The 25419-nt window shown below is 35.1% G+C and overlaps 1 protein-coding gene across 1 annotated transcript in view; it reads right to left on the reverse strand.

Annotated features, from left to right (window-relative positions):
* Window positions 1-25419, reverse strand: part of LOC149803322 (extracellular matrix organizing protein FRAS1-like) — a 307035-nt gene that overhangs the window by 127945 nt on the left and 153671 nt on the right. The window contains exons 7-14 of the mRNA XM_089953030.1: window positions 21974-22063; window positions 21049-21153; window positions 18659-18716; window positions 14091-14224; window positions 13611-13697; window positions 12368-12515; window positions 6193-6342; window positions 2291-2431 (exon numbers count right to left, since the gene is read on the reverse strand). Of these exons, the coding sequence (XP_089809156.1) occupies window positions 2291-2431; window positions 6193-6342; window positions 12368-12515; window positions 13611-13697; window positions 14091-14224; window positions 18659-18716; window positions 21049-21153; window positions 21974-22063 (913 nt within the window). The remainder of the gene's footprint in view (window positions 1-2290; window positions 2432-6192; window positions 6343-12367; window positions 12516-13610; window positions 13698-14090; window positions 14225-18658; window positions 18717-21048; window positions 21154-21973; window positions 22064-25419) is intronic.

Raw genomic sequence — 25419 nt, forward strand, 5'->3', positions numbered from 1 at the left:
CCAAATTTCTAATGCATGTTCAAATGTTCTTAAATTTACAAGAACCCTAATCAACTTTTAAAAAAGGTTATTCATTCAATGAGACAAAACTATGTACAATTTATGACCTGCTTCTAATTGTCATAGAAGTTAAAGCAAAGTACAACTCCTCATTTTTACAAAATTTAATTTTAAATTGCATCAGTTCAAATCAACCTATGACAGATTCTGATTGAAGTCAATTTTCAAAAGAGCTGAACTTTGTTATGAATTTTGCAATTTCGGATTATTGGACTGAAATTCAGTAAGGCATCATTACCTTTACCTGAGTAACAACAAGTTAAAAACAATAATTTACTAGCAGAAATTTAATCGGTGTAAACAAAAAAGATCTTCTGCAGATAGGCTCAAGTCACAATATTTATTTCATGGTCAAGCCAAAAAACATGCCCATATAACAATAATTGCCCTCTGAATAACTTACGGTAGAATTGAATCCCATATGACAGTAATTGCCCTGCAAATAATTTATGGTGGAAAAGAAGCCTATTTGACAGTAATTACCCTGTAATAAGCCCATATGACAGTAATTACCCTGTAAATAACTTATGGTGGAAATGAAGCCCATTTGACAGTAATTGCCCTGTAAATAACTTATGGTGGAAATGAAGCCCATTTGACTGTAATTACCCTGCAAATGATTTATGGTGGAAATGAAGCCCATTTGACTGTAATTACCCTGCAAATGATTTATGGTGGAAATGAAGCCCATTTGACTGTAATTACCCTGCAAATGATTTATGGCAGAAATGAAGCCCATTTGACTGTAATTACCCTGTAAATAACTTATGGTGGAAATGAAGCCCATTTGACTGTAATTACCCTGCAAATGATTTATTATGGAACTGAAGCAAGATTGGTTCAATATGCAAGGTCAGTCTATGTCAAATTGGGGCAATAACTAGGTAAAATTTTGTCACAAAATTATAAAAAGAAAAAACTATCCAGGTTTTCTAACTATAAGTCCTAATACTGAATCTGGTTTCAATCAATTAAATCCCTCAAAAGTTATTGAGAAGAAACATAGTTTGTGACAGGTTGGACTGTATCAACTGATTGAACTGTAACAACTGATTTGACTGTATCAACTGATTGGACTATAACAACTGATTGGACTGTATCAACTGATTGGAGTGTATCAACTGATTGGACTGTAACAACTGATTGGACTGTAACAACTGATTGGACTGTATCAACTGATTTGACTGTAACAACTGATTGGACTGTAACAACTGATTGGACTGTAACAACTGATTGGACTGTATCAACTGATTTGACTGTAACAACTGATTGGACTGTAACAACTGATTGGACTGTAATAACTGATTTGACTGTAACAACTGATTGGACTGTAACAACTGATTGGACTGTAACAACTGATTGGACTGTAATAACTGATTTGACTGTAACAACTGATTGGACTGTATCAACTGATTGGAGTGTATCAACTGATTGGACTGTAACAACTGATTGGACTGTAATAACTGATTTGACTGTAACAACTGATTGGAGTGTATCAACTGATTGGACTGTAACAACTGACTGGAGTGTATCATCTGATTACAACAAACAGACATTACTACATTCCCCCTCCATGCCTATAGCAGATATGCTTCTCTGAAAAACATAAATCATTAACCTCATTTCTGTAGATTGACAGAAACTAGATATAAATCATTAACCCCATTTCTGAAGACTGACAGAAACAGAACTTCAATCATTGACCTCATTTCTGTAGGGGCCCCGAGTGGCCGAGTGGTCTAAAGTGCTCTCCGTTACGGATCATTGCCATCTCACCTCTGTCTGCGTGGGTTCAAGTCTCAGATTCAGCCAATGTGGGTATGTGAGAAAGCTTGCCAGTAGCTTCTCGTGGGTCAGTGGTTCTTTCGGGGTTTTCCCGGGTTCTTCCTCCACCATTAATACTGGCCGCCATGTATAGCCTATCGTGTGCTGAAAAATGGCATTAAACCCTACTACAACAACAACAATCATTTCTGTAGATTGATAGAAAATAAGCATAAATCATTAACCCCAATTTTGAAGACAGAAACTAGACATAAATCATTAACCTAATTTCTATACACTCATAGAAACTAGACATAACTCAATAAGCTCATTTCTGTAGACTGACATAAACAAACGTTGACTGTAAAACTTTCATTTTAACAATAAAAGACCTAACAGCACACACATTTCTTACTTGTAATGAACAGAAACATTTACAGTGAGTAAGAAAACAAGACAAACAAACCAAGGCATTTTCCATTCTGTATGTAGTAGCCTGACCCACACTGTGTCACACACTCCCCATGTCGCCACATCAATCCTGGCTTGCATGTCTCACAGTGATACTGGCTCTCCCCTTGGCATGTGTGACAGCTTTGGTGACAAGCTGAAATTTTAGCATACACCATGAACTGTTAAACAACAAATGCAACAGCGACAAATACTTTTCAAAATTTAATACATAAATTCACCAGAGAAATACTTGTATATTTACCTGTATCAAAACTGAAACATATTTAACATATTCCTTTTTATCTTATCAATAAATAGGTCAAATGGAAATATTTATCCTCTATATTCATTTTGCAAAGAGCATACTCCCAGTTACTGCTTTCTATCTATTACACATTGGAACAAGTTGAGCTTGATGAACAGTTTGAGCATGTAACAGAGATATGCCATGTTATAAATACCCCTATTATACATCACACATGTCAATCCATGTTATAAATACCCCTATTATAAATCACACATGTCAATCCATGTTATAAATACCCCTATTATACATCACACATATCAATCCATGTTATAAATACCCCTATTATACATCACACATATCAATCCATGTTATAAATGCCCCTATTATACATCACACATGTCAATCCAAACACTTCTCCCACTCCCACCACTGTTTTGGTTTTGCAGATAATGCAAAAATCTAAAATAATTTTGATTCTCTGGATTGTAATCTTGTCATTTTGACATTCACAGTAATTGTCTGAAGATGAAAAATTGTTTGATAAAATAACATTTTGAAGGGAAGAAATTATAACTGTTTTCTTGTTTAATAGTAAATATATTCAGTCCAGTACAAAGCATACACTTTCTATTTTTGTCTAAAATGCCTCCCTTATGACACAAGAAAGTCACATTTACATTTAAGCTTCCAGCCCATTTTTAGTGAGAATCTATAGTTATTGTTATGAACCTGAGTATAAAGTCTGACAATGATTGGCAAAGCAAAGAAAGAAAGATAACGTTTCAGCCCAATGAAATACAGATGATAAAAGGCTGACATTTTTAGACATATTTAATTAAAAGACAAAATGTGACTTTAGTTCTTTGTATCTGGAAACTAAATAACAGTTTTCAAAGAACTAGACCCTCTAGTAACCTGAACACTGCCAGGAGAAGCACCTAAGGTACATTTCATTAATATTTCAAGTGTACAATCAACAATTCACAATGAACAAATATGTAAAGTGCATAAGCTTATAATGGACAAGTAAATAAAGTTAATCAATTAGTGTATCCATGTTAAATAAACATTTCTTTTTTTGGACTAAAATATCACAGGGCAAAATAAGGGTCAATGAATTACTTGGATGGAAATATCACAGGGCTAAATAAGGGTCAATGAATTACTTGGACTGAAATATCATAGGGTCAAATAAGGGTCAATGGATTACTTGAACCAAGATATCATAGGGCTAAATACTAAATAAGGGTCAATGGATTACTAGGACTGAGATATCATAGGGCTAAATAAAGGTAAAATGGATTACTTGGACTGAAATATCATAGGGCTAAATAAGGGTCAATGGATTACTTGGACTGAAATATCATAGGGCTAAATAAGAGTCAATGGATTACTTGGATCAAGATTTCATAGTGCTAAATAAGGGTCAATGGAGTACTTGGACTGAGATATCACAGGGCTAAATAAGGGTCAATGGATTACTTGGACTGAGATATCATAGGGCTAAATAAGGGTCAATGGATTACTTGGACTGAAATATCATAGAGCTAAATAAGGGTCAATGGATTACTTGGACTGAAATATCATAAGGCTAAATAAGGGTCAATGGATTACTTGGACTGAAATATCATAGGGCTAAATAACGGTCAATGGATTACTTGAACTGAGATATCATAGGGCTAAATAACGGTCAATGGATTACTTGGACTGAGATATCATAGGGCTAAATAAGGGTCAATGGATTACTTGGACTGAAATATCATAGAGCTAAATAAGGGTCAATGGATTACTTGGACTGAGATATCATAGGGCTAAAAAAGGGTCAATGGATTACTTGAAATGAGATATCATAGAGATAAATAAGGGTCAATGGATTACTTGTACTGAAACTGACTAATTACAAGGCTGAGGTATTCACATCCACACATGCAGACACATTAATTATCATATCATTTTCTGTAACACAAAGGTCCTGTGGAACACATTGTCACACTTGCATACTGTGTACCCCTAGTCCATCTAACTTGTATGAATCCTAAAACTTGAACACTAAAATTCCGACACCAAATCTTGAACACTAACACCTGAATACAGAATCATAATGTTGATAAATGAGTGCCACCAACTGAATCTCATATGCACATTGTGTTACAATGAAATGTATTGTTTTATCTGAATATGGAATCCTGAAAACTAAAACAAAAACACTAGATCTTTATCATTAGTTACACATTAATACTTGGACACTGAAATATGAACACTGATATATGAGAGCCACCATCTCACTTCTACAACCACCACTGGTATTGGAAATGATACCTATGTCAGAACACTTGCCAATGCAGGCAAGACAACAATGCCAAATAACTAACATTTTATGTTTACAGTTACATTTTCTGAAAATACTAAAAACATAAAACTTACAACATTTTGGATTGACATTCACTATTTGTATTAAGTGGTAGATGTCTATCCATACTGCACAGTTACATACTGATTTATACATGTCTATATTTAGCATTAGTACATACTGATTTATACTTGTCTGTAGTTAGAATTATTACATACTGATTTATACATGTCTGTAGTTAGCATTATTACATACTGATTTATACATGTCTGTAGTTAGCATTATTACATACTGATTTATACATGTCTGTAGTTAGCATTATTACATACTGATTTATACATGTCTGTAGTTAGCATTATTACATACTGATTTATACATGTCTGTAGTTAGCATTATTACATACTGATTTATACATATCTATAGTTAGCATTATTACATACTGATTTATACATGTCTGTAATTAGCATTATTACATACTGATTTATACATGTCTGTAATTAGCATTATTACATACTGATTTATACATGTCTGTAGTTAGCATTACATACTGATTTATACATGTCTGTAGTTAGCATTATTACATACTGATTTATACATGTCTGTAGTTAGCAATTCCTCATCATTTTACAAAATACATTTGATGATGACTAACAAATGATTAAAGAATGGAAAAGTTTGGTTATTTGCCAATTATCTAAAAACCTATCTAGAAATCTATGAAAAGGTTATTGGACATAAGCAATCACAAACTGGTTGTGCCATACCTCTATATGTGGTTGTACCATACCTCTACAAGTGGTTGTGCCATACCTCTGCAAGTGGTTGTGCCATACCTCTATATATGGTTGTACCATATCTATATATGTGGATGTACCATACCTCTACAAGTAGTTGTGCCATACCTCTATATGTGGTTGTGCCATATCTATACAAGTGCTCCTGCCATACCTCCATATGTGGTTGTACCATACCTCTACAAGTGGTTGTGCCATACCTATATATGCAGTTGCACCATACTTTTACAAGTGGTTGTGCCATATCTCTGCAAGTGGTTGTGCCATACCTCTATAGCTGGTTGTGCCATATCTCTATAAGTGGTTCTGCCATACCTATATATGCAGTTGTAACATACCTCTACAAGTGGTTGTGCCATACTTTTATATACAATTGTGCCATACCTATATATATGTGGTTGTAACATACCTCTACAAGTGGTTGTGCCATACCTCAAAACATGCTTGTGCCATACCTCTACAAGTGGCTGTGCCATACCTCAAAACATGCTTGTCCCATACCTCTACAAATGGTTGTGCCATACCTCTACAAATGTGGTTTGTGTCAGGGTAGTAGCCAGGTCTGCAGGCCCTGACACAGCGCCCCTCCTCTACGTAACTGTCCAGCTCGTGACAGGAGGTGCAGTAGGCAGGCATCTCATGATTACAAGTCAGGCAGTCTGGGCCACAATCCACTAAAACAAATGATTACAAAGCATTTACTAAAGACAGGGGAAAATGAATGGGAGAGGGGGTGAATGAGGAAGATAGTCAGACATGACACATTGCAAAATGTAATATATTTTAAGGTTGATAACTTACCTTAGAAAGTTTTTATAATATAATGTTCCGAGTATCTTTTTGATCTACAATAACAAAATGTATTTATATACAATCCAACATTAAAAATTTTAGAGGTGGAAATCTATGAGACTTAAACAAAATGAAAGACAAGCAATTACAAAACTCACAGTTGAAAATAGCATATCAATAACATGTATCAACCTTCAGCCTAACTAGAAATGTGTATATATCATTCATATACTCCTGTAAAAAAAGGTATAATTAAAGAAACAAACTTTTTCTAGTAAAATACATTTCTTCATGAATACTTACCTACCGTATATACTCGTGTATAAGCCTGTTCACGTATAAGCCGAACCCAACCCAAACTGAATTGGTAAAACTGTTATAAAGTGCATGACCCGCGTATAAGCCGACCCATAATTTCTAGACTACCAGTACATCACAAGATGCACAAAGTGAGTTCTGAATAAGTTTATTTACAAAAATCACATTATTAAATAAAATGAAAGTAAGAAAGCTAATTTATATGTTGAAATAAAAACAATTCTAAAGTGTTAAGTCTTAATGGAAATTTAATTAATCCTCATTCTAAAATCATGAATTATAAAAGTTCTATCACTTTTAGAATCCTTCAAAATCTGGCTCTGTATCAGACTTGCCAAACAGTTAATGAAACTCGGCTTCTGTTATGGGTGTGCTTTCATCATATACGTCGTCATTGTCATCATGGTCATCCAATAGTGTGATTCAATTGATCAAAATATGATTGGTTTCCGCAAGGACATTATTCAAGTATTGTGACAGTTTATAACTTTGAGCAGAAACCATGTCCACTACCATATCTCATTAAACAATACATCTGAGAGTCGGCATGTATTAGTAAAGTCATTGGCATTGTGCAACAAAACAAACCTATTATCCCCAAGGCATTTACCACAGATTAAGCATATGGTAGCTATTGTACAACACTCTACTGCTAACAAACCACTTTGCTTTACAAACAACTAAACAACAGTAGTATATAAACTGTGGCTGCCAATTACTTCTAAAACACCTGTCAAAGAAATCCCACAAATTATATTGTTTTACAATTATTCACGCTGACTCGTATACTGCCCTGTTATTTACCCTTCCTAAGTGTGCATGCAACAAAACCCTTCCTAAGTGTGCATGCAACAAACCCCTATGGAGCCTCTCGCTATTGTTCCTTTAAGACTATCGTACATGTATTTCTACTCTTGATCAAAATGTTTGTCGTATATACCTTCAGTATCATAATTCTTTTATTTTTTTACGTAGATTCTTTTCATATTTACACTGAAATAAGCTAGCATGCATTTTGTACGATACCGTAGAGTTTAATGATTACTGATTAGCTGAGGGTTAAATACTTGACTGGAGATTACTAATATGGCGGTTCTTTTGGAAAATACATGTACCACCGTGGCTCAAATAACATGTATGGCTGCATTTTCTGGTGGATGGACATCTGTCAAATAGACATCAAGTACGTTAAAACATGTTTTTCATTCATTATCCTACCACTTAAGTTAGAAAAAAAATATATGTTTCACTTCACAACAGCACAAATCTTATGAGCCATGTGGCATCATTAGGCATGTGATCTCATCTTTGGTGATTGACAGAAACAATAAATACTGGAAATCGAGGGAAAAAAGCATTAAAAATTTCAGACTTGGACCTTGGCCTGCAGATAAGCCGACCCCCCCCCTTCCAGGCCTTATTTTTTCCTAAATTTTTCGGCTTATACGCGAGTATATACAGTAAGCATAATACCATAGGAGAACTAGTACTATGTCACTAATCCAGCCCTCCCAGGTTAAAAACTTTTAGCTAAAAAGCTAAAGATTATCTGCCCACCTAGGTGGTGGTCAGGCAGAGTGATCTCCCCATGGTACAGAGATTGGCATCAAATCCCAAGAATATCTTAGTTACTCCTGGAGCAGAAGGCACACCCTCTAAATGGCCGTAACTGTTAGAAGGCTGGGAGGGTGTATGTATATTATGACTGGGTAAGTATTTGTGAAGAAACATTTTACTAGAAAAAAATAGTTTCGTCTTTGAATACGTTAACTAGTCATAATACCTTATGCAATTTAGCTAAGAGCTGGAGGGAGATACATGCCCTTACCCAAGAGATGCTGTCTCCAGGCCTCTAAGGTATGTGAGACAACTTATATATAGGATACACTGTACTAATGGTACAGAAAAATGGGAACCAGCCTGGAAATAGGTTAACATAAAATAATAGTATATATGTGTTATGCTGACCATGATTGGTTAATATTGTAAGTTATGTTTTAAGAAAAAGAATCTTTTGAGAGCCTATCCTAGTTGTAAGTGAAAAACAATAGAGACATTGTTTTATTGATGGAATTGCAGTCCTTTAACAGTCTTGAATTTGGAACACTCATTACTAAAATTAGCACCTGACTCTGGTGCGGAATTGAAAGCATGTGTTTCAAACACATGCAGGTCCAGAAAATGCAGCGGCTCATATCCTTTCCTCAACACAGAAGCTGACATGCAGGTTTCATCTATACTGATAAAGATAGGTGTGATCATGAGCACTCAAAAATTTTAAGTCATTTAATTTTTAATATCATGGTGTTTGCATATGTTTACTAGAGGAACTGAATTAGTACCGTTAGTCCTCTAGATAACCCAACTAGAAAAGACTATCTTTTGGGGAGCAGCTTCAAAAAGGAAAAATTTTCCCTTCTGCAAATCCAAAAGTCATGAAGCTGCATCTTATGAAGCTGTTGAATGACTTAGAAAGGTTGTGTCATGGCCATAGGTACTACCAGATCGAGTTGAGCCCTTTGGGGTGAATGATGTCTTAGAGATAAAAACAGGAGAATGTCAATTCTGATATCTATCCCATAGCCTGGGTAACATTATTTAGATAACAGTTCTGGTCAAATGCTTAGTGCTTGTGGCAAACTGTTCTAACCTCATGAGCTGAAATGAGTAACAAATTCATTTGAGCTGACTGTGTTATTTCTGGATATGCAGATGAAAAGGTCTGTGTTGATATATCTTCGATTTCCAGTTTAATAGGTAAAAATTAGTGTGATCTCCCTCAATGAAATGGCAGGACTTGTGTGATAGGTGAACTAGTTAAGCTCTTGAGATCAGTTCATTTTGGTGTCTTGTTCTGCCAGGTTAATCCTCATGAAAATTCCACCTGAGCAAGGGTCCAGTGTCATTAGCCAGGTTAATACCCATGAAAATTCCACTTGGGCAAGGGTACAGTGTCATTGGCCAGGTGATATCCATGATAAATTCCAGCTGCGCAAGGGTCCAGTGTCATTGGCCAGGTGAAATCCAAATGAGTAGAAGATCTGATAGATTCATGCATCATATCCTCACTTCTATGATAGTGATCGTGAAATTGTAAGTTTATCTGTGATGGGTGATAACTGTTTCTCATCAAAGAGTCTAGAAAATTAGCTATTGTGGTATGGATGTCTCTATTGGAATAATGTAATCTGGTTTGAACCAAGTGAGATTATATTCCATTGCCTTCCTAGACTGCCCTGGTTGGTCCTGAATTAATTCCCTATTTTTATAATCAGTATGAAGCGACACTCAGACAGTTTTGGTTCCTGTATCCTGCTTTGATTCCATGGTGTTTAGATGGATGTGCATTTGGCAATTCCAATATATAGGAAGCAGCAATTAGCCAGGTGGCTGAGCCCAGGATTGGTATGACAAAGTTGGAGCTGTTGGCATTCCACTTTATTACTAAGACCCATCACAGGTCAATCCCATCAAGCATGGATCATAAGAAAGTAAGGGATGACAAGGCCATTCCATTTAAACAAATTCTTGCTTGCAGAAAAATAAGTCTGACAGTACATTAGCCAGACTAAGATATGTCAAACTGAAACCTGGATTGTCACTGAGGACACCACTTTCAGAAACTTCCAAACAATAAAACAAAGGTCTGAGTACTTTACAGGTAAGACAGCAGTAATAAATGCATCTGTCCAGTACAGGTGTTAACATGTTATCACCACAATTCAAATGTGCAAACATCAGCATGTGCTTATTATTGTCTTTCAATCAATCTATTTCATTGCTAAAATCATCCTGAAAAACATCGGTCAATTAATAGTATTTTAACAGAAAAAGGATAATAAAGAGAAGTAATCTGAATGTTCAGTGCAACATGTCAAATATGTTACACACAGGTGGTGATCCTATTTTAACATACATCTTACACACATGAATGACATATGTCAATAATAATAAAAATGACTTCATTTAAAGAAGCTCATTTGGTCAACTGACAAATCTTCAATAAGGCCTTCTACAATTACATTTATATATACATACACACACACAAATCATATGGCAAATAACAGTCCTTTCAAGTGCACTGGATCCAGCAAGGGATCACGCAAGTCAGGTATTGATTAAGATAAATGCAATAAACTGAAAACAAACAGTACAAAACTAGCATCTAATTAGCCTGAGCACTTTCGACTCTTAATGAATCATTTTCAAAGGCAAATAACAAACAAAGACAAAACAAAAAAATAAAACAGAAAAACCATTGTGTTTGCAAAACTTTCCATGGCTGTTTCTACAAGAATTAAACCTTTAAATTTATTGTGTTTCAACTAGTTTATTTCAACTAGTTGCGCATGCTGGAAAATATTTTTATTGACCTAGAAATCGATGAGCCATAACAACATCTGTTATTTTATGTAAATTTATGTAAGCACAATTTATATCCTTGATATTTCATTGTTATAGTGGTCATTATAGACTATTAAGCAAATTTAGAGAATTATTTAAAGGAAAATGTGTCCACAGGTTGGCTCCAGAAAAGCAAAACTCCTCATATAAAACTTTGAATTTGGTTTAGATACATATAACTTGTTGTTTGAGATGGATCTTAGTTCATACATATGTACATTTTTAACCCTTTACCTCATAGAGTGTATGGCGTTTAAGCCCTTCTATATATATGTCGCAAAGTTACCCAGTGCATTGCACTATAAATAGAACACCTCTTACCTATTCGACTCCATACACATAGGCCTGCCTGTTAACTGTTAAGCAATGTAGTGTATGTTACATTTAGCAGCAATTTTAACCATTTTACATTTTTGGTACACACATATTATGTACAGATAGATTTAAAAGTAAAATCCGATCATTATAGCTATATAATTACTTTTCACATAAAATTTTTTATGTGCTTTAAAATCTTGAGAGAACTCATTCACTATCAAGATGCTTGACCAACCACAGCTGCCATTTCTCAAACTTACAATTTACAAGTTCTTTGTTTGCATCTGCATCACTAAATCATCTGAATTTGATAATTTATAAAAACTAATTTCTGCCTACATCAATATCAGAGCCTTTACCTAAGTTATTGACACTTTCATAGTTGTGATTCTAATCATGAAAAGTACTGAATGAAATCTGCAAACTACATTTTGGAGAGTGGAGAATATGACCCAGTTACTTTAAATAGCAGATTTCGACCAAAGCATAAACAGCAACCATCTAATCTGATGTAATGGTCATTCACACCAAAGAATGTAGTATCTAAATGGGGTTTCCCCCAAAGCGGCCACTATGAAAACCCGCTAAAAATGGCTGATGTTTACAGTAGGTGTCAAAAGGTGCTTCGATGAGAATGGTGTAGAGCATCAAAAGGTGCTTATATGCGAATCTGGTAGAAGTATGGAGTAGTGGTATCCAAAGGCACTTGCATGAAGTAAAGGGTTAACAAATTTAAAATTACATTTAAGATAATCAGAACCCAAACCAAGTAAGGAATCATAGACTCATAAACCCTTTTGAAACTGAGTTCTCTGCTGAAATGGAAGCCACTTTAGGGTTTGAAAAGATTAGTTTATGACCACCTACCTTTTTTGCACTCTCCACAACAATCTCCTGGGCGGGTTATGGCTACACTCCCCTCCAGGCATGTCTTGCAAGCATGTCTGTAGCAAGTTACCTCCCCCTTATTACAGTGGCACACAGAGCAGGGGTTAGGATGCCAGGTCTCTTCATTCTGATAGAAACAAGAAATATCTTACTAATAAGGCCTCTTTAACTTCCTCAGACAATGCAGGAAATAAAAAAGGATTCCGCAAAATGTCACTATGAACGACATCTAGAGGATGTAGTTCCTCTTAATGCAGGCAGGACATGAAACACTAGCATATCAAAGGATTACACTATAGGCCTAAGTTTATACCAGAATTTAATTTAATATTCAGAAATTAGTGGTGCATATGTCATTTTCAAAAATGTGAAGACATACCCTAAACATGGTTGACTTCACCAGTTGAAAAAATAGGTACCCACATGTATGTAGAATTATCCAAAGGTAAGACAAAATATTATTAATCACATTTAACATTAAGATGTTAACTCTTCACCAAAAAAAGCACATTTGAAGCTGACAATATACAGACTGGTATTAAGGCTGAGTTAATTGCCTTACATAGAAATACACCACAACAACTGACTCAGGCTAATATGGACAGGATTCAAAACCCATTGCCCATTGGTTGTGAGCCTAAGCTCAAAACTGGACCTGAAAAGATGACAACTTTAAACTGAAGATCTACATGTAATAGGCAAATCATCTGCCAAACAACACTCAATTATGAGCAACAGTTGCAGTCAGACATGGAGGTTACAAGAAGTACTAACAGACAGATGGATGGATGGATTGATGTGATTTCTTCATCTTGATGCAAGGCTCAAATAAACTTTTGGTACATGTCATGATATGTTTCCAATAAACTTTTGGTACATGTCATGATATGGTTCCATCAATCACACCACAAACACAAGTCTGAGGAGAATGTTTCATCATCATTACCTGTATTGCAATTAACATCACTTTGTATTATTTGCATATTTATTGTTAGCTGACATAAATGTTTAGAGTATACATTTTAAAAAATTGCTTTTAGAATGCATAAATATGAAATGCCTCCTTGGCTTTCAAAGCCTTTTGCAATTCAGGAATTTCATTATGTTGTAACTGATATCACAATATACATGTTCAGATTCCATTTTTGAAAGTTCATACTCCAAATATAAACAATGCCTAATGTATACAAACTGTAAAAACATAAATAAAGTGAAACAATACCTGGTAATTGAGGCCATCAAAATGGCAAGATGGTGGCATCACACACTGGGGACAACAGTCACCAGAGAAATGAGCCTGTATCTCCTCCTAGATGAAATTGTGGGAAGGAATTATTGCATCACAAAACATTCATACATTCGACTACAGTGAATAAAAAACAGTTCAACTTTTCTAAAATGATTCATATATTACATTAATTTAAAACTTTGAGGCTTAAAATATATTACAAGTACATGTACTATGAAACAGTATTTATAAATAAGAATTTTAAGACTTTTTTTTCTAATGGAGGATAAATATGTCTTTCTTAAATAAGAGAGTATAAATTATTGATATTCATGCATAGGTACACTTGCATGAAGAATGGACTCATCACCTTTTCTACTACTTCCTTCAGCATACTGAATGAAGGATTTAGTCATACATGTTTAGCAAATGCTATTTATACAAAGAATGATAGAGGTAGAGTTTGTCACCTACCCCAGTACAAGTAATGGGTTCACAACCAGCTGTATGACACTGGACCTGGCCCTTGTTACACACACAGTATTCACAGCTGGACACATTCCAAATATCACCATGGTAACGTACTGGGTTCTCATTCAAACAGGCTGCTGAAATTGTGAAAAACAGTATGTTCTTTCACACTGTATCTTATGCATTCTGATAGAGAGAAATATATTTTGAAAAATAATGTGCTCATGTTTGATGGAAAAATTATTGTATGCTCTTTGGATAGTAACACTAATAGCATGAATGATATATGTTTCAAATTATGTCATCAAAAGTTGAACTAGTTTTACCACATTAAATGTTGCATTTTGGATTTTTAACAATTTTTCAGTTATATTAATATGATGTCTGCAGTGTAGCATGATGTCATACCTAGTCACATCCTGACACCAGGCCGACCAGTCCTAACACTAACCTCTTAATGCTGAGCGCCAAGCGAGGAAGCTGCTACTACCATTTTTATAAGTCTTTCGTATGACTCAACCAGGGTTTGAACCTGCAACTGCCAGCATTCAAGATTGATACTCTAACCACTAGGCAAATGGAGCGGTCACCACATTAAATGTTAGAAACACTAAACACAATTTATTTTCATGCTGAAATATCTTTTCTGTTCTAGTACCAGAAATCACAAACAAATAATAGAAAACAATAGGAAAGAGCTGATTCAAAAATTTTCTCTCACTATATTCAATGATGGGAAATGGAGAAAAAACCCAGCATCATTACTAAGGATTTCCATTACATCTACCTGTTTTATGCAACAACAAAAAAAATCTTCTGCCAATATTTCCTCCAGTTTTCTAATGAACATGTAAATACAATTTTTTTCTCACTAGGCAAACAGATGAATAAAAGGATTCTATGAAAATGATGGATGCCTGACCAGATAAATCAGAAATCTCTCTCTCACTCTCTCTCTGACACACACACAAACACAAACATGCACATGCACACACACACATATATATGTGTGGTTCAGACTCTGGAGATTATTGCCCAATGACCTCAACCTATGGTCAAGATATGCAGTCAGGAACTAAACTTAAAGTGCAGAAATCATTACTTTCCTATTAGACTTACCATGACCATGACCTCTGACCTTAAGACTTAGAATCTATAAGTTTCTTTATTACCCTAAGTGCAAGTCATCTACAAAGTTTGGTCAAGGAACTTCCTCTAGAATACAGGTTATTCTGCAAACTGTTTTTGATATAGCCAAAATGATCTTGACCTTTGACCTTTTGGCCCCAAATTAACATGACTCTTTTTATCCTTTTTATCCACAAACATCGGTTAAGGTTCATGGCCTAGAATTAAAGTTATTATGCAAAAACAATATTTCTCCTTTCAGTCACAGTGACATTGAGTTTTGACCAAAATATCAACAGGCTTTTTTCTTACCCAATGTGTACGTTATCACATACATTAATGAAGATACATGACTGACAACTGAAAGTTTTGTGCAGAAACATTTTCTTTTTTTCAGTGTGATTTTGACTTACTCCAAAATTAATAGGTTTCTTACCCACTCCAAGTACATGTCATCCACAAAGCTTGGTGCAGGTCTATGATACAGAACTAATGTTACTGTATGAAAACCATGTTACTTCTTTCAGCAAGTGTTCTTGACCATTGAACTTACGGCCTTGAAATTAACAGGCATGTCATCCACAATTATGGTAACTGTTAAAGTTATTGCACAGAAGCGATTTTTCAGTTTTCAGTCATAGTGACCTTCACCTTTCACATTATCACTCCAAAATTGAGAGAATTATTATTTACTATAAATGAAAGCTTTCCACAAAGTATGGTAGCTATATATATATATGGTGGATAAGTCAAGGTATTGTGCTCCTTCCTTCATTCAGTGACCTTGACCTGTACTTTTTCTGACCCCAAAATCAACTGAATTCTTCCATACCCAATGTGCAAGCCACTCACAAAGATTGGTAACTGTAGACTTATTGTGCAGAAACAGAACTCATAACAGACAGACAGAGGAACTGACCACATCATAACATAATAAGATCTGTCAACAACCTCTACTTTATCATAGATGTATAAACATTTTTAGAGTTTGTGATAAACACCCACTGTCAGGATAGTTTCCCAGTTACAGAAATAAACAATTCAGAAGCTACATTCACTTCAGATGAAACTGCTTATGAAAGGAATATTAGTTTCGAGTTGGCTCAGACATTCCCTACTCAAGTGTTTCTCAGCCAGCACAACAGTTCAAATGGCAAGAATCCCTCAAATGCCAGCTCTCTGGTAATTTGTAGACAAGGTACATCTCACATTAAACTTCCTTTAAAGTTTGTACAAGTATACAGTATATACAGCATCTGATTGGAAATATGAGAATGAGATATTCTACACCTGAAAAATAAATGACATAATAATTCAGACCACCTTTAAAGTCATTTTTCAACAATTTAATTAATTACTCATTTAGGTATTTATTATAATTACCTTCAGCTTTTTTCTCACACTAACTTAGATGTTGTATGGCTCAGCATTGCAGATTTGTTGGGTTCTTTGGCAAATTCCTTTCCAAACTTTGTAAACAAGAGTCCCCTGAAGGGACCAATGCTCTACTGACAGTTAAAGAACTTCCAGAAATTCAAGGTTCTTTCTATTAACTGTGGAGTGTTGAAACCATCTTTGATGTTTTTCAGCATGAACAAGATTTTCAAATTACGCTGCTATTGTTGGAATACTGGATGTCAACATGGCACCATTTTCATTTAGGCCCAACATCAGATATCATGTATGAAGTCTATTGGTGGAAACCCGATACTGATATGACTTTCTGTTTTGGAAGAGCAATGATAACAAAATTTTCAAAATTGATGCAATTGTGGCCATATTCAAAATCATATTGGCACCATTTTAGTGCCAACTATGCATCACAAAAAGTCTTTTGATTAAAGCACAACTAGGCATCATAAGAAGTCTTTTGGATAAAGCACAATGTCTATATGACCAGCCATCTAGGAGTGAAAACAAGACATTATATGAAGTTTTTCAGTGAACATTCTATGTCGTTATGTTAATTTGTTCAGGAAGAGTAATGATAACAATATTTCTGAGATGGCTGCTATATTGGCCATACTGAATATCATAGCAGCACCATTTTCATTTAGGACCAACTAGACATCATGAGAACTCTTCAGATGCATGCCCCATATCAAAATGACATTCCATTCAGAAGTAGTAGCACTAACAAGATTTTCAAATTTCCTGCTGTGGTGGCCATATTGGACATCAGATCAGTACCATTTTTATTCAGGACCATCATTCAGGAACATCATAAGAAGTCTTTAATTGAAAACCCATTGTTGTTTAAGTTGTTTAAGGATTCAAAGTTCATCGTTTAATCTCATACAACTTTAAAGTTATAGAGTGGAAGGGAAAGTGTAATGGAAAACATAAAACAACGAGCTGTGACACTGACCTTGAAGATAGCATGGCAAATGTAGGACACAACACACTTTCTTGTGATGATATATGAATATTTAAAATTTCACTCCTTAATCTCAAATGCTGAGGTAAAGTGTGATAAAAACAAAATGGAGCCATGACCTTGGTCTTAAAAATATAAACACCCTCCCTCATTGTGGTAACTTTCATGCATTCAAGTGATGATATGTTAGTATACCAAGTTTCAGCCTTTAATCTTAAATGGCTTTAAAGTTCCAGCCAGCAGAAGGTAAAGCATGACAGATTACACACAATGACCACTGACCATGATCCTAAAGCTAGGACCTCCAGTGTGGTATGCAATACACCTTCCCATGATGATGTACAAATATACCAAGTCTTATAACATCCTTACAGAGTGGAAATGAAGGTGTGAAAGACAGTGGACAGACAGAAAGATGGAATTAGCATAGATGTTATGCTCTCCGCCCTTTCAATATATATATATTGTACTGATGTGAATTCTCTTGCAAAATAGTTATCCAATGTGATTTGCAATAGTTGGAGGATACCAAGGGTTAATAGCACCACCCATACTTGTGCCATGAAAAAGACACCTAATCTGTACTTGATTACTGCCATGTGCTATATTATACCATATATGAAGTGTGTTACTATATAATTTAATTTAAGCGTAACTACTGGTTTTCCTTAAATAACTCTGAAGCAATTTTAACTACCTTCTCTCATTCTCAAATCTAATCCAATATGCTCATATAAAAATTCATAAGTTCTGATGTAGCTTATTTCATAAATACAACTTAGGTAGACGTAGAGTTTTGATGTTCAGATTGTGTGATTCATTGATGAAGTTACATGTGATGTACACCTGGTCCAAAAGTAACTAGTGAGTCTGCAATGTCTGTTTCATGTGTCACACTAACCGGAGACTACATGTTTGGGAATGTGCAACTTAAATATGTTCATATCAGATGCAGTTTTTTTTTCTTATTTGAGTATAGGGTCTTAATGTGTTGTTTTGTTGAGAGGCATCTATTCTGACAATGGGTGTATTTCAAAATTCATATCAGAACAATTAATGTACCCACCTTCAGCAGACACACACTCAGAACAGCAATCCCCAGGCCTGGTGACCTTCCTCTCACCCTGAGAAAATCAGATTAATGGGGTAAATTATTTTCATCTTTCATATAAGACATTAAATTTGAAGGTAAAAATTTTAAAAAGCAAAACTAACATTATACATTGATTAGCGATATGCTGCTCATTAAAATATCTAAAATATCATTATTGTTTATTTTTTAATTTAATTAAAACTCTATTGAAAACATTTAATGAAAAAAATTCTAAACTTGATTGTGGTTCATTTAATATTAGTGGTACACTGTTAGACATCTTAGATGTAGCCAAATTAAGTGTAAAACAAGTGTAGAGGTATTTTCTCCACAAAACCACAAAATTGTGTGTGTGTTTAAATATATGCAAAAAACTGATAAACAAACATTAAACACAAAAGAAGCTTTCACTGTACATGTAGTTACAAAAGTTACATGACTGAGTCTAACCATAATATTGCTTAAAAATACTACATGTCACACCTAATGAAGCATAAGTTCAAACCAGTTAGGTGCAATATCTAACATGTTCAAATCAATAAGTATATATATCTATATATCTATCTATCTATATATATATATATATATATATATATATATATATATATATATATATATATATATATATATATATATATATATATATATATATATATATATATATATATATATATATATTCCCCTCTTATACAGCCACCCTTTCTGCAACAGAAAAGTGGCCATATAAGATAGGTGACCTTTCCAGAAGGACTATATTTGTGAGATGTGTATATAGCACTAAAACTACAAGTAACTTCAAAGCATGTAATATCTTCATTTAAATGTAACATTAAGTATTCAAAGGTTCTTCTTGTCTTAAGAATAGACTTATTTCAAGTGAATATATATTAATAGTTCTTGATTCGTAAGTGTGAAATTTGAATGCAAGGGTATAGTTGGCACATGCATTGCAAAATCATTCAAAAATGTCATTTAAATCTTGGTACATAACATCAGTTGGTATTGAAAATCTACTGCAGAAAATTCTCCTTAAATGTTATGATAGTGTTTATCTGGGTCTTTCCAACACCAAATTTTTTGGCAAGAACTTAACTCTCCCCATTGTTACTGAATTGAATAACTTTTAACTTTTTCTTCTAAAGTATTAAATTTAAATTTTTACATGATGACATGATAAAGTTTTGTGATGATTTATTCCTATGTTGCTAACTGTACAGAACTGCAATTTAATTATGCAGATGAAACTTTCATAGAGTCAAGAATATACCTAATTTTTACATCAAGTGAAACACATACTGTCACATGATTTTTCAGTCTTCGTTTAGTACCCTGTTTTGTAAAAGGTTAATTTGTCTTGTGTGTGAGTCTACAACTCTATATTAACCTGTGTAGACCCAGGTTGTGTTCTGTTATAATCATCTAAGAGAAGAATTCAACAGCTGTGTTAAGTCCAAAACTCTATCACAAAACTGAAAAGCCAATTTTCTGTAAACAAGGGCATTTATAGATAATGATATAATATTAAGCATAGTGGTATAATGTTATAATTTATTTTAGCCAACACTTCTTTCAGTAATGAAAACCTAACATCAGAAAAAAAAAAACATAGTAAAGATAATTGGATTACTTACTTTACTGTATTAATTAAATATTGGTTCCACTTGTGAGGGGTAATTTTGACATTTTGGCATTGGCCTAAAATGCTGGTGGCATGCTGCATCAGAGGGGTGGCCACCAACATGGGCACACAAACTCTGTCTGTGCTGAGAAAACTGGCCATACAGAGGGGTGGCCACCCACATGGGTATTTGTGTACACAAGCTCTGTCTGTGCTGAGAAAACTGGCCATACAGAGGGGTGACCACCCAAATAGGTACTTGTGTACACAAATTCTGTCTGTGTTGAGAAAACTGGCCATACAGAGGGGTGGCCACCCACATGGTACTTGTGTACACAAACTCTGTCTGTGCTGAGAAAACTGGCCATACAGAGGGGTGGCCACCCACATGGGTACTTGTGTACACAAACTCTCTCTGTGCTGACAAAACTGGCCATACAGAGGGCTGGCCACCCGCATGGGTACTTGTGTACACAAACTCTGTCTGTGCTGAGAAAACTGGCCATACAGAGGAGGTGGCCACTGGTAAGCGGGGCTGTATAAGAGGGGGCCCACGGTATTTGTATGTGTGTGGCCTTATGTATATGGTATATTTAGATACATACTATTTCATGACTCACATAAACCTTAATATGAATGATTCTTGTATATTACTGTATATACATATCTATCCACAAAAAGTAATTGTAAGAATTCAGAATGACTGATAATGGATTATAATTAATATCTATCTTTAACTATAGACCTGGTGGCAAGGCATCATGTCCATACAGTCTTTATCTGAACACACTGTCTCCCCCGCCATACAGACACACATAGTACACACCCCCTTGCTCCACTGGTCTCCAGACTGAAACAGAAAAACATATTTGAAACTTGTACTCCATATTACTCAATGACAAGTCAAGTCAAACTGCAAACATCTCAGACCCTGATCTGTAACAAGTGGCTAGATCAGGGTCTATGTTGTTTGTTCTATTGATTACTTTGAACAACTGCATAGACCCTGATCTGCTGGTGCATTATGGACGGCAGATCTAGGCATGTGCAGTTTTCAGTTGGGCTCAATTTATAAGTGAGCATATATGGTAAATGACAACTCGTACACTAACAAAAACTTAAGTAAAACAAAGTATGAATGGGATATGCTTTTCTGCATTATTTCCCTTGAGAAAACTAATTCAGTAACTTTAAATTCCACATTAATCTCATAATTCGCTAATAAAGACAAATAGATTAAAATAAATTTCTACTGCTGTTAGTCGTAATCTAAATATATGTTTGTATACACAGTTATACCAAGCATTCAGTCTCTCAAATACACCAATGTAATATAGGTCTAGTCATCCTTATTTTTTTCCTTAAAGATAAAAATATATAACAGTGGAGATAGGGAAAGGTCCATCAAGAACTTAAAAAGCTTTAAGTGTATAACTCAAATATTAAAGAAACAATTTAATAGACCCAGATAAAGTTCCTGTTTTTACTTAAACGATGACAACGGAATTAATGACATATGAATGACGTAATGAAGTCAACAGGTCATAACTTTTCTGGCCAACAGTATAATTTTTCTATTAGGAAATGAGAGAAAGCTCTTTCAGAAATAATTTTTTTATATAATACAAATTTGTGATGTCTCAAAAATTATCCTCTCATGAAACACCCACCTTGTACTCTTTGTCTCCGGCCCTGCATGTGGTGTTGACACCCTGACAAACTGGACAACAATCTCCAATTGGTGTCTCCAACTTCTCATCCTGGGAAAAACATAAACTTGTTAAAAATCACTCTGAAACCTGCCTCAAAGACCAATAATTGCACCACATCTATGGTTGGTCTTTATCTAACAGAATAGGAAATATTGAAATTTTTGCCAGGCAAAGCATAATCTATGATAATTGCTCACAATTTAAATCAATACAAACAACAAATTCTCATGCTTCTATGAAATTTATGCAAATCTTAATCCTGGATCTTATCTTTTTTTAAAACTTTTCTTGCTCAGACATCTATTTAACAAGTAGCCAGGCAGCCATCTTAGGCACTGCTGAGTGAAACTGGGCCTATGTTAAAAAGTTATTTTGATTTTTTAAAACAAGACTGGGTAGATTTTCATTTCTTCATGTGCATGATAGTGAATGACACACGGTACTAATTGTATGGAAAAATGGGAACCAGCCTGGAAATGGGTGAACATAAAATGGAGTATACAGTAGTCCCCCCTCTTGAACGGCCCCCTGACCAGCAGCCACCCGCTTCTTACAGCCAGAATCCCTTGGCACTGATGAGTTTGTATTCAAAAGTACCGCCTCAAGAATGGCCACCCCTCTATCGTGACCAGTGGCCAGCATATTAGTACAAAACAGCAAAAGATTCCCCTCACGAGTGGCCACTTTTTTTCCTCAAAATGTATCCAGAACCAAGAAATAATTCATATCGTGACGTAAGGTAAGTAATCAGATTATCTGTATCATCGATACATGTCTCCCAACATCAAGTTTCCGTTATTGAAAGAAGTGTTGACTAAAGTACAAGTAACACTCAAGATTAATATTATATCAATGTCTATAAAGGCCAACGTTTACAGGAAATGGGTTCAACAATGTTATGATAGAGTTTTGCGCTTCACACATCTGTCAAGTTCTTATCTTTGTTGATTACAACCGGACGTAATTGTCAAGATCATAACAGGGTCAGCATAGGCTAAAAACAGATTTGTGCATTAACACACACACACACACGCACAGAAATTAACCTTGACCTTAAACAAAACAGGGTAGGTCCAGACAAAGACTAAAAAATAACTTGACAACACATTTATCGCTTCCTTTAGGAAGAAGGCATTTTGTCCACTCGACTAAAGTTTCATCTGCATAATTAAATTGCATACAGTGAGCAACATCCAAATAAATCAATTAAAAAACATTAGCATGTCATCACGTAAAGGCCCCATATTTCTATATAATCTCATGGTCAGAAAAAGTCAAATTTGCCACAGCGTTCCTCCCCATACAGCAGCAGCCATTTGTATCTGGAAGCAGTTAAAAAGTCACATTTACAAAGTCACATTTTTAACTGATTTTAATACTTGAACGCATACTGAGACAAACTTTTCAAGAGGAAATTTACCTGCAAGTAGCTTGGGCCAATACAGAGAAGCCATTAGTTGATATACGTACAATCATTATATTTGAATATTTTCGTTATCTTAACATTTGAAATCTTACAAGATGTCACTTGCACAGCAATGAATTCTTCACTGTTCAAACATACATGCATGGATGAGTGTTGATTATTTCTATATCCCCTCAGGTGCAAGTGGTAGGGGTATGATAATTTATGTTTACATTAGTTACATAAACTGTATTATCTATGTTGTTGATAAGTAGTTTGCAACATTAGCACTCCTTTCATCTTTTCCCTGCAGCTATGCATTTTCATCTGTAACGTGCTCCAGCTATTATCCAAGAAAGATTAAGTGTGACTTCAGGCATTTAAAAATATGTTTTATGACTGTGTTTGTCTAAATTTTCTAATACATTCAACATGAAAACAACTTGGCATAGTTAAAATTTTCTTTGTGTCACATGGAAATAGCATTCAACGCATACTCATTTATAAAGTGGGGACCAACAGTAAACACCATAGACCCTGTTCAACTGTCACAAAATGTACCAACTACCAGCTACCAGGGTCCAAGAGTTCTTTGTTGCTTGTTCCACTGATAATTCCTAGCAAACTGAATAGACCCAGATCCATTGGTGCATTGGTGATGGCAAATCTGGGTCTATGCAGTTTGCAGTTGGATCCAATTTATATGCAAGTATATATGGTAGGTATTTTCACACACTGTTACAGAAATTTTTTATAACATGATAGCTTTTCCAAGTGCAACAGTTAAACTGAACTTGATGCAACCAAACCAAAAAAAAAGAGCAATATTACTCTCCAGTTGATGAAACACAGGCCTATTAAAACTGTACATTTGAAAACCGAAAATTCCTTTGCCATTCAAAATACATTGGTTTGTCAGATGAAATTTATCAATAATGCTGTGTGTGTGTGTGTGTCTGTGTTTATGTGTGTTCTATAACACATTCAACTTGAAAGCTTTTAGCATCATTAAACTTTCCTTTACATCACACCATAGTGGAAAACAGCATGTACAGTCGGCTCCACTTAAATGCATATCACTTAACTGCATAGATTGCTTAAATGCATAGCGAAAGTATGGTCCTGTTTTGCCTTCATTAATATGCATAGTAATCAATATCGGATGAAGCATATCAGTTAAATGCAAAAATCTTTTAATTGCGTACAATTTGCTGGTCTCAACCATTGACTTTATATGTATTTGACACCACATAATTGCATAAACATGGTCCAGTCATCTAAAGTGGAGGTCAAGGCTGTATACATGCAGACTGCTATCCCAAAGATTGTAGAAAATTGTAGACTGGTGCCCCGGTGAACCTATGTGCTAATCAGCTAAGGCGTTATTAATTCTTGTGCACTGGCTCTAGAGCGGGAAATTATTGCCAGACGGCAGCGGCCAGATGACCACCTGATGACATTAGTCACAGTAATCTCAGTGGTTAGCACAAATTCTTAGTTGACTGCCAGCCTAGTCCTAACCCCGCATCGGATCAAGTTTCTTGTACAACTCCTGAAGAAAGTAATGTAAATTCAACCCATTGACCAAATCTAAAATGGCTAAGAGCACATGTAAGATGTTATCATTGGTGGTTCGTGTGGAAGTGATAAAGAAGTTAGATAATAAAGAAAGTCAGTCGTCGATTGCACAGTTGTTTGGTTTAACCAAAGTTAACCAAAGTGCGATATCGAGAATTCAGAAAATTAAGGAAAAGATTCTTGAAGAGTGGCAGAGTAACAGCAGTCTTAACAGAAAGTGTCAAAGGGCAGGAAAAGCGAAGATGTTGAGGAAGCCCTATTGCGATGGTTCACCCAAGCGAGGAGTCGACAGGTGCCTATCAGTGGCCCACTGTTGCTAGAAAAAGCCAATGGACTAGCACAGGGCTAAGGCATTGCGGATTTTAAGGCAACAAATGGATGGCTAGAGAGATGGAAAGAATGCATTGCAATAAAGTTCAAG

Source organism: Sinohyriopsis cumingii, chromosome 3 (assembly GCF_028554795.1).
Source record: "Sinohyriopsis cumingii isolate HCF-2022 chromosome 3, ASM2855479v2, whole genome shotgun sequence".
Taxonomy (NCBI): Eukaryota; Metazoa; Mollusca; class Bivalvia; order Unionida; family Unionidae; genus Sinohyriopsis; species Sinohyriopsis cumingii.